A 10,430-nucleotide genomic window follows, 5' to 3' on the forward strand; every position below is an offset into this window, starting at 1 on the left:
CAGGCATGTTTCTAATAAAAGGATTTTTTCAGAGAACAGTTAAACACCTTGCAATTCCATCAAACTTTTCCACCCGATGTGCCTTTCCTTCTCTTTGGAGAATTTTCTTTATTCAGTGTATAGAGACAGGGTACAAGGCTTTGGTCCCACAGTGAGCCCTGTCTGACTAAATTGTAAGTTATGCTTCTGATGTGGCTGAGTAAAGGTTGTAATCAGCATGGTGCCCTAAACCCCAAGAGGTGAAATTAGAGCAGCGTATAGATTTTAAATAAATAAAGCCCAGCTGAAAGATGAACTAGCCCGTAAACAGCCTTGCTTTTCTTACTTCAAAGCATGTCCCATCATCATAATTCTCACAGACTAATGAAGCTCTTACTTGGGGCAGAAAGAACAAAACCTGTTCTCAATGTTTAGGGCTTTTATAAGGGCTGCTTCCAGACTTCTAAGAATGTTTTGAAGTTTTGTGGGTTTTTTTCTTCTTGCAGGAACAGATGTCGTCATTGTTAAAAATGGCAGAAGAATATGTGGCACAGGAGGCTGCTTAGCCAATGCACCTTTGCATCAGAACAAGAGCTATTTTGAGTTTAAAATCCAATCCACAGGTTAGTCAGCAAAAATGTACAACTTTAAACTTGGAAGGTATGTCAGATTGCCTGCTGGTGGTCATATCTCAAATACCGAGCACATGCATCTTTCTAATTGCATCCTTGAACTTGTGAGCATTGGAGAGTTTTATAAGTTGTCATTGTGTAAAAGGAAATGACTTTTCCTTTTTTTTTTTTTTTTTTTAAATTGTGGTGCTGAGATATTAGAAAGAATGGTAAGTATATTACTAAAGGAGTGCAAATACTAAAACACAGTATTATTTTGTATGCTGTTACACGCATGTTTTTCAGTTAGCCTATTTTAGAAATGTTTTTTGGTAAATAAATGCTTATGACCACATAAAACACAATAGCTATGAAATATCTTTTTTTAAATAGTGCAGTTTATCCAGCAATATTTGTAGCTATTTGTCTACCTTCATTTGCTTTTAACATGCACTGTGTTTGCCCAAAGAAGGGTAACACTCCTTGTGCTACACTTTGCTCGTCAAATCAAATGTGCAGCACTTATTCCGCCACTGCCTTGTCAAGAGGAGCCTTTCAGCACCCTGTTTATTTGTTTTGCACAGATCTAATGCAAGGCAGCTGAAGGTGAATGAAATTTGGAAGCATTATGCTTTTACTAATACGGTCAGCTTCACTAGTACAGAGCGCACTCCAGGATTGCCTGTATTCTAATACTAAAAATCAGCTTGTATTTTTAAAAACAACAGACACTGTGAAAATGAAGCTGTTCTTTCCCAGAGGGAAGAAGGGAAGTGTTAGTCCAGAGACAGGCCTACAATACCAGCTGGAGCTTGAACCCGGCGTTTTTTGGGTAAGGGTTGTTTGCATTCAGTTGGATTGCAGTGCAGGCAGTGTGAATACAAATCTGTCCAAAACACCTTGCAGTCAAACCAGTTGTTTAGTTTTAAACTACATGTAAACCTCAGATCAGTCTTAACTTGGCAATTTTAGTATCCTTTCTGTTGGGGGAAGAATCCACTGCAGCTGTTGTTCATGTATGGTCATTATTCACACAGATACAGTATCCACACAGGGAATAAACTCTCCTGGTCCATATGAGCCGTGTCTCGTCTATTCCTGTGCCCCAAGGCCGGAGAATTGTAGATTGCTTAACTTAAATCTTTGATTCCCAGAAGTGTCCCTGCGCAATCTATTAGGCGTCATTTATGGGGTCGCTCTGACTATTGGAAAGTTTTCTGAAGTCTAATCTGAATCTTGTTCACGCTCTTGTCCTTTTCATTCTGGGAATGAAAGTATTAGAATAAATTGTTCTGCAATTTTGTCTTTTGAAACTAATTTTCTTGTATTTTTGCCTCATTTTAGTCTTCTGTAGATTAAACAGTCCCAGTTTTGTTTTTTCATTGTCTCCTTGTAGGTGATGTTTTTACCCTTTTGATTGGTTTTGTTGTTTCTTCTAGAATATCTCTAATTGACCTAATTTGTCTTGAGATATGATGCTTAAAATGGATGCTTTGCTCCAGCTGCAGCAGCAGTAGACATCCTTCACCTGCTGTACATGCAATATGTCTGCTTTACACATGCCATACATCCAGAAGTTTTTCACAACAGTAGGGCACAGACTCACGCTCAGCATGTGGTCTGTGATAACCCCCAAATTATATTCTGTGAACTGGTTGCCAAGCCACTATTGTATTTGTGCCACTTACTATTCCTACTTACCTGCTGTTCCTCATAATTCAGAAAAAGCGAATGCATTTTCCTTATTTCAGACCTCTTAACCAATTTGTCAGGATCATTTAAAACTTGAGGGGCCTCAGAAGAGTTTGCAATCCTGTCAGGCAGGTAGTGGCAGCACATTTAATAAGCACATCGTCACGTTATCCAAGTCATTGATGTGAATACGGAACAGTATCTGACCTTGAGCATTCAGTGCAAAACCTCAAACCCCACTTGAGTCATCTTTTTTGATTTGACAGGGTGCCACTGATGAGTAGTCCTGGAATACAATTTTCTAACCAGTTGTGCATTCATATTGGTGTAACTGTCTAGACCGTGTTTTCATAATTTGACTATTTCAGTGTTGTATGAGTTTCAAAAACATTACCAAATCAAGATCTATGATGTTTACAATTTCTTCTTTTTCCCTAAGACTATTGTAACCAGCTGAAAAAGGAAATTGTATTGTTCACAAATCCATGCTAGTTGGATTTATTTTTTTACATCTTCCTACAGTCTCAGGGTTTGTTTTCAGCATTTTTCTGGGAATAAGAGTTAAGCTAAGTGGTTACAATTCTCTGAATCCTTTTTCAGGATAGATGCTGTTTATCTTCAGTCTCTCGTGACTGCTTGTACTGGGTCTGGCCGAGATGGAGTTAATTTTCTTCATAGCAGCTCCTATGGTGCTGTGTTTTAGATTTGTGACCAAAACAGTGCTGATAATACACTAATGCTGTAGTTATTGCTGAGCAGTGTTTGCACAGCATCAAGGCCTTCTGTTTCTCACTCTACCCCTCCAGTGAATAAGATTGGGGGTGCGCAAAAGGTTGGGAGGGGACACAACCAGGCGGATGACCCGAACTAACAAAAGAGATATTGCATGCCACGTAATGTCATGCTTAGCAACAAAAGGGAGAGGAGGGGTTTTAGGGAGGTTAGCCATCTTTTGCTTGGGAATTGGCTGGGCATTGGTCTACCCGTGGGAGGTGGTGAGTGATTGCCATTGCATCGCTTTGTTTTGTTTTTTTTCTTTCTTTCTTCCACTTCTCCTTTGCTTATTAAACAATTTTTATCTTTACCCACAAGTTTTCTTGGTTTTACTCTTCCTTTCCTCTTCCTCCATCCCACTGGGGCCTGTGGGGGGAAGTGGGTGAGTGGCTGGGTGGTGCTTAGCTGCCTGCCAGGGCTAACCCACAGTAGTCCTGGTATTCTCAAGAGATATTTACTGGTAGTACCTCCATGACCCTAGTTAAAAACACATTCTTTATGCTGTCCTGCCTCAGTCAGACAGTCTTCAAAATAATGTGGGGGTTTTTTTCTTACCGTGTTAATGTCACGTTTTAGGGATTTGGGGTATTGGAGTTGCAACCCAGAAAGCAAACTTGAATCAAATTCCACTTGGTCGAGATGTCCATAGCCTGGTGATGAGAAATGATGGAGCTCTCTACTATAACAATGAGGAGAAAAATAGACTACCAGCAAACAACCTTCCTCAGGAGGGCGATGTGGTGGTGAGTTTCTCAAGGCTTCTTTATTTCCCCAGCTGTTCCCAGATTCCTCTTACATACAGCTCTGTGGTCAGACAGACAGTTTCAGTCAAATTGTTCGGCTTGCATCCCCCAGTTTGGAAAGTGCCGATACAAACTCCCATTGTGTTTGAACGGATCAGCAGCTTGGATGTTGGTGGACTTCATTCTCAGCATTGATATGTTTCTGAATGAGGGACAGACTTTACCAGTGTTTGAAAAGTAGCCTCTAATGCTCTGTTGCAGTATCTACTTGACTGATAACTCCCATTGCAAGGATCCTACGTTGTTTGAGATGGGACCTTCCTGAACAAATAATGTGCTGGAATGCATTATATAGCTATGCACCATGCCCAGCTGAACTCAAGATCCCGTAGCTAACTGGTTAATGATTAGAAGGACAGAGCTGAGCAGAGATAGGTCCTGGGTGATAAATGAATTGTATTTTTAGCCAAACTTTTGCAGGGAAGGAGAGATATTAAGTGGGGAGGGGATAAAACTGACTGGGAAAATGATTAAGAATGAGAGCAAATGGAGAATCGTAAGATTTTTTTGTGCCTTACTATTCCAGGTTTCTTAAAACACCTTTAAGTGACTTTGTTCAAAGGGTTGTGGTTTATTGCTGTCATTTTCTCAATGTCCTGTTAGAGATTTATTTTCAAAAATACATGGGAGCAATGCAATGAAATTTAGACCATTTATCACCACTACTTTTTCTTGCTGGGTAACCTTGCCTCTATATAGCAATGATTAGAAATTTCATCTTTAGAAGCCCCAAACAGCTAAGTTTGACACCTTCTTATTATTCTTTTAATCCCCTTCTGAAATTTTTTTTTTTGGAGGGTTGCAGACTGTTCCAGGGTTTGGTCAACCTATTTAGTCTGAATAGCTTCAACTACAGCTGCAATAAAGTAGCTGATGTGTTACTGCTAATCCCCCATTTTCATAAATTTCAATTTATTTTGTTCTGTCATGAAAATAGATTTCTGAAGTACTGAATGACAACACAAATTGTCACACTCAGCCATACCAAAAAGTGAGAAAAATCATTTAGCTAACAAATAAGTAATTTATCACCTTGTTAGTGTTTACTTTCTGCTCTGTAGTCAGCATATTTATAGCGTTGAGTATGAAAGCATGGTCTGTTGCTGCTGGCAGAGTAAATTGAGTTGAGAGAGGTTTCCATATGGAAGTATGGACGAGATAAACTTAATTCATAGCATCACTATTTATTAAAGTTATTTCCATAAGGAGATATAAACAAGAAGTCTGCAAACTGCTTAATATTAAAAATCATTGAAAATTTTGTGTTTCTTTAACATGGTGAAGAATAGTTTGGAAATTTGTTTTGTAAACTTATTAAGATGCCATGTCCAGTACTGTGCTGCATCCAAATTGAATGAGCGTTAAGGAATCCTGAGTATTTGAAAATACAAATGTTACTGGTCATTTATTAACTTCTAGTCCTTTGCAGGAATATTTCAAGTGAGGTTTTCTGGGATGCTGTAGTTTGCATAATGGTGTTAAAATTTGCCTGTAGCTAAGAAAGCTAGATTAAGTAGCAATCTTATGTGTATAAACTTGTTGATGCTTTTTTGTTAATTTTCTGTACTTTGTAGGGCATTACATATGACCATGTAGAATTAAATGTATATTTAAATGGGAAGAACATGCATTGTCCAGCTTCAGGAATCCGAGGGACTGTCTATCCAGTGGTCTATGGTAAGTCAGAGATTTACAAACTGTTTCACAGTATGGACAATATTTTTGTACCACTTCTGTCTTGTGAGCTATGTATTCTTCTTCTCACTTAAATGGAACACACATCAATCATTTATTTTTGGCAACTACAACAATAAATTGCGTGAAAATACAAACCTAGGAAAATACAAAAGTATATTTTCACCTCATTTTTAATGCTGCTTAATAGGGAGGGGAAAAAAGCACCGCTTACTGACTACTTACAGTGTCCACATCCAATAAGCTGGGGAGTTACTGCACTCAGTCTAAAAATTGCTAGGTAAAAAAACTGCGAAGCAGATGAAAAAAAGAAAACAAATTCGAACTAATGTAGGCTTGCGGGCTAATCTGATTTATCTCTGAAGCTTGTTATTTATGCCTGTTAATTTCACATACTTCATGAATGCATTCAGTGTTAAATAAGAGTGGATACTGAATCGTTGTTTGTATTTTCTTATGGAAGTAATAACTTTAATGTAGTACTAGTACAGCTGCTTGCTGTGTAGCGGTACAGCTCTTTGCTGCTATACCAAATTCATGCCCAGTTTTAAAATCCAACAATTGGTGAGCGAATTGCAGTAGCTGTTTTGCCAGCAACCATCAATACAACACAGTAGTTTTGAACAAGAAACAAATACCAATTAATCCCTCCATAGGCAGTTTAAGAAAGAATTTATGAATTATGGAAGCTGGAATTTGGCCAAGACATGTGTTAACAATTTACTCTTCCAGAACTTGGCGGTGGTTTTGTAGTTCCCAACTAGTCAGAATTCTGTTTAACATCTCATCTGAAAGGCAGCACTTCCCCTAGCTCAGTGCATAATCAACGCTACACTCTGGGTTGGTTTGTAACTTACAGCAAATGAGAACTGCTCATCGGATTCCCTGTATTACACCTACAGCCATCTCCAGTTTATCTTTATTCCTGTGTGAGCTTCATCTAAGTAGTAGCCTCTTCCAAAATCATTTTGCTCTTGAGATACCATTAGCTATGTGATGTGGATAATTTTTTCATTTCATGGTTGGTTCCTAATTAACTGTTGTCATGTTCCCATTTATATCTTGATACATTTGTAATATTGAATTTTATGAACAGGAAGAAAATACTCTAGATGTGTTGTAGAGCCTTTGATGGCTATAAATGTAGCTGACATTATATCTTTCCAAGCTATTAGAGTGGGAATTGTTTTATATGGTCATTTTGTGATGTGTTCTTAAGCCACATGATGGCGCTGCTAAAATGCTTTGGCGGACGGTAGCTGCCTTGCAGCACTGCGGGATCTCCTTGTGCAGAAAGCTTCGTGAGCAGCAGGAGAGGAGTTGCTGTGTGATAATTAATTGTTGCATCTTCCCTATATTTTGGAAATGGTGTTACACAGCATGAAGAATGCAGGTTGCTTTGAGAAAACATTTGGTGGCATGTTAGCTTACTGTAAATCATCTTTTTCTCTGACTAAAGAAGTTCCGTGCCTTGGCAATTTTATTGCCAGGCTCTTATTACCATCTTGCACAAGTGGGCATAATTTCATCGTAATTATCATGTCTCCTACCTATAGCTATAACAACTGAAGCCTGCAAATTGCTTTTGCATGGTACTTGCTTGGTATAAACTTAAAGTATAAATGTTCTTAATTTAATATGAACTTCCAGTCATGTGAAAGGATTTGACTATAGAGAAGAGAGTTTCTTAAGCATTTACCCTATCCATAATTCAGACTAGAATTATAGATATCTTTTTAAAAGGCAAACACGGTGTCAAGCTCAAGAATGTAAAACAGAAAAATGGACTTAAAGGTTGTTCCCTACAGTAGCTGTACCTCAGGCACTTTTGCGGAATTGAGATGCAAACAGTGCCTAAGTACTACAGAATTGTACAAATATACTAATAGGAGTTTTAACTGAGCCTAGGAGGGAAAAATTCCTACCTTGGCTCTGAGATATCTAAATTCCAAACCAAAATATGGAGATGTAGCTTTTCTGTTTTGATCTAATGTTGCCACTGTACCAGGTTCGTCTTGGAAGAATTGTCTTTGAAAGAGATCTTGCTTTTCTGACTGGCTGGGTATTTCAGTTTGCTATATGAAAGCTTTGCTCTGAAAATTCTCAGCAGTTTTTTTTTTATATTCTACATTGAAGGTGGTAACACTTGTGTCTCAGATTATGCGGGGGGTCCAAAACTGGGAGAGGTGCTGTAAAAAACCATTCACTTCCAACTTAAAGAAGCAGTCAAAGAAGCTCTCATTGGATCGCATGCTAAAACAGATGGTCTGACACCAACCATTGCAGACATCTGAAACCTTGTAAACCTCCAGAAAAATCACTGCAGGCAGCTGACGCTCCAGCAGAATTAGGAAGTGGACAGAAAAACATGCAGCTGAGGAGGTGACAGCCCTGCAATATGTATCTGGTAGTGTCCTTAATCTGTAGATTTCCAGGGAAATAGAGTAGAAAATTTGGAGGGAATTGCCTGAAGCCCTGCTAACACTCCAAGTGAAATTAGAGGTAGTGTTCTCATTGACTTCACCAAGGACCATTACAGACTAAACAGCAGAAAAGAGAGATGATTTGCTCTCCTTGGGTATGGGTGTAGGGCTTTAGCAAATCTGTTGAAGATTTCTTTTAATTGTATTGTATATACGTAATGGATATATTGGAGAATATTCTTTATGATTTGAGCATAGTATCTACTCTAGTACGATGGTGTAATAGAGGATCAAACTGTAAGTGTTCCTTCTCTAATTCCTTCTGTTTGGTTCTCTTCTGCAGTTGATGACAGTGCCATTCTGGATTGTCAGTTCAGTGAATTTTATCATACACCTCCACCAGGGTTTGAAAAAATCCTCTTTGAGCAGCAAATCTTCTGAATGTCTTCATACTGAAAATTTGCACCCTGCACTGTTACAAAAGCTTTGTCATCTTAAATAAAGCTTCACTTTACTTTTAGGAAACATATCTGTATTTTCAGTAAGTACTTGTGACTCTTGTCTGCAGAATTAATGTGTTAACTGCAACACCAGGTAACTGAGTTGCAAATAAGAGATTTCTGGCAATGTTTTGTGGTTGAAAATTAGTGTTTTGGGGCAGGGTTTTTCTCTGATTTGTTCTTGATGCATAAGGAGGCTAAGGGATGTTATTGACATCAGTATTACATTCAGTATTTTGAATAAACTGGAGCTCTGTAAAGCAAATAGTTCTTATGCATATGATAGCTATGGAGATGGATAGTTCTCATGATTTTTTTCCCAACTTTTTTCACACAGAAGTTATGTACTTTGTTTAAAGGAAGCACTGTGTTTCTAGTCTGTGATTTGGAGTTGCAGTGTCCCAGTTGTGCACAATGACTAATAATACGATGGCATAACTAGCAGCTAGATACTTTTTTTTTTTGCAAGGTGTAATTTAATCCATTCCCTCAATCTTGGACTGGCAAATACAACTTACCTGTTTCTCCTACCTTTTCGTTTGCTTTTATTGTGACAAATAATAGGACACTTTCTAGTAATACTTTTTTGTTGAACCTTAAAAAGTAAACCTGAACACTACCTGTGTTTTTGAGGACCACCATGCTGTGTTGCTCTGGTAGGAGAGTAACTACAGATCACTCAACTTGGGTATGCAAAGAGCCAGGTGAAGGGTATGAGATGTTATGGTGAAGCCTTACATCTAAACTGTAAATTAGATTATTCTTTTATGGAATAGCATTTTTAATTTATTCGTGAATCATTTATAAATGATTAATGGCTAAGACATTGTTCTAAAATGTGATGCCCTTGAATATAAATTGTGAGATGCTTTTTTCCCTTCTTGTCATATTTAATATACTTCCTAGAAGAATTTTTATTGTAAAGAAAATCTTCATACTGGATGTTTGGTTTTTGGTTTTGGCTCTTCCTGGGTTAATGCATTTGCATAAATGAATGATTTTATTTAAATATTTTTAGAAATTATCTGATTCTGAAATTTTCAAATACAAACAGCTTTCTCAAAGCCTTTCACCTATGATTTTCTGCATCTGTCTTTTCATTCCGAGTGGCCCATGTTTTCCTTTTAGCCTTGCTATCACAGGACAGTGGTGGGTAGAACTTTTCAACCCAAAAGGAATGATGATGCATTATGGTATAAAGCTTGGGAGATTAGAGTGCAGTTTAATCATCTCCCCTTGAAATCTGCTCTGCTTTGCTGTGGTCAGATACGTAATCTAAGTTAAATGAAACATTCATATGTTTCATTTCAGTTTCCCCAACAGCCGTGGGAGCAGCTGTCTCTGCTGGGGCAGAGGCTTCTGTGGTGGGTTGACCCTGGCTGGGCGCCATGGTCCCACCAAAGCCGCTCTATCACTCCCCTCCTCAGCTGGACGGGAGAGAAAATATAACGAAAGGCTCGTGGGTTGAGATAAGGACAGGGAGAGATCACTCAGCAATTACCATCACGGGCAAAACAGATTCAATTTGGGGAAATTAATTTAATTTATTACTAATCAAATCAGAGTAGGATAATGAGAAAATAAAAACTAAATCTTAAAAACACCTTCCCCCCAGCCCTCCCTTCTTCCCAGGCTCAACTTCACTCCCGATTTTCTCTACCTCCTCCCCACCAGCGGCGCAGGGGGAATGAGGGTTGTGGTCAGTTCATCACACGTTGTCTCTGCCGCTCCTTCCTCCTCAGGGGGATGATGCCTCACACTCTTCCCCTGCTCCAGCATGGGGTCCCTCCCACGGGAGACAGTTCTCTGCGAACTTCTCCAACGTGAGTCCTTCTCATGGGCTACAGTTCTTCACGAACTGCTCCGGCGTGGATCCGTTCCACGGGGTGCAGTCCTTCAGGAACAGACTGCTCCAGCGTGGGTCCCCCACAGGGTCACAAGTCCTGCCAGCAA

At 38.9% G+C, this 10,430-nt stretch overlaps 1 protein-coding gene across 1 annotated transcript; it reads left to right on the forward strand.

The window, feature by feature from the left end:
- Window positions 1–485: 485 nt before the first annotated feature.
- Window positions 486–9,346, forward strand: SPRYD7 (SPRY domain containing 7; the record flags this gene model as incomplete). The annotated part of the gene is made up of 4 exons (XM_009576639.1): window positions 486–602; window positions 3,633–3,799; window positions 5,434–5,536; window positions 8,321–9,346. Coding segments are annotated over 4 exons (485 nt in total), but the record flags the coding sequence as incomplete, so codon positions are not given.
- Between the last annotated feature and the right edge of the window lie 1,084 nt (window positions 9,347–10,430).

The sequence above is a fragment of the Fulmarus glacialis genome, unplaced genomic scaffold (assembly GCF_000690835.1).
Source record: "Fulmarus glacialis isolate BGI_N327 unplaced genomic scaffold, ASM69083v1 scaffold15554, whole genome shotgun sequence".
Classification (NCBI taxonomy): Eukaryota; Metazoa; Chordata; class Aves; order Procellariiformes; family Procellariidae; genus Fulmarus; species Fulmarus glacialis.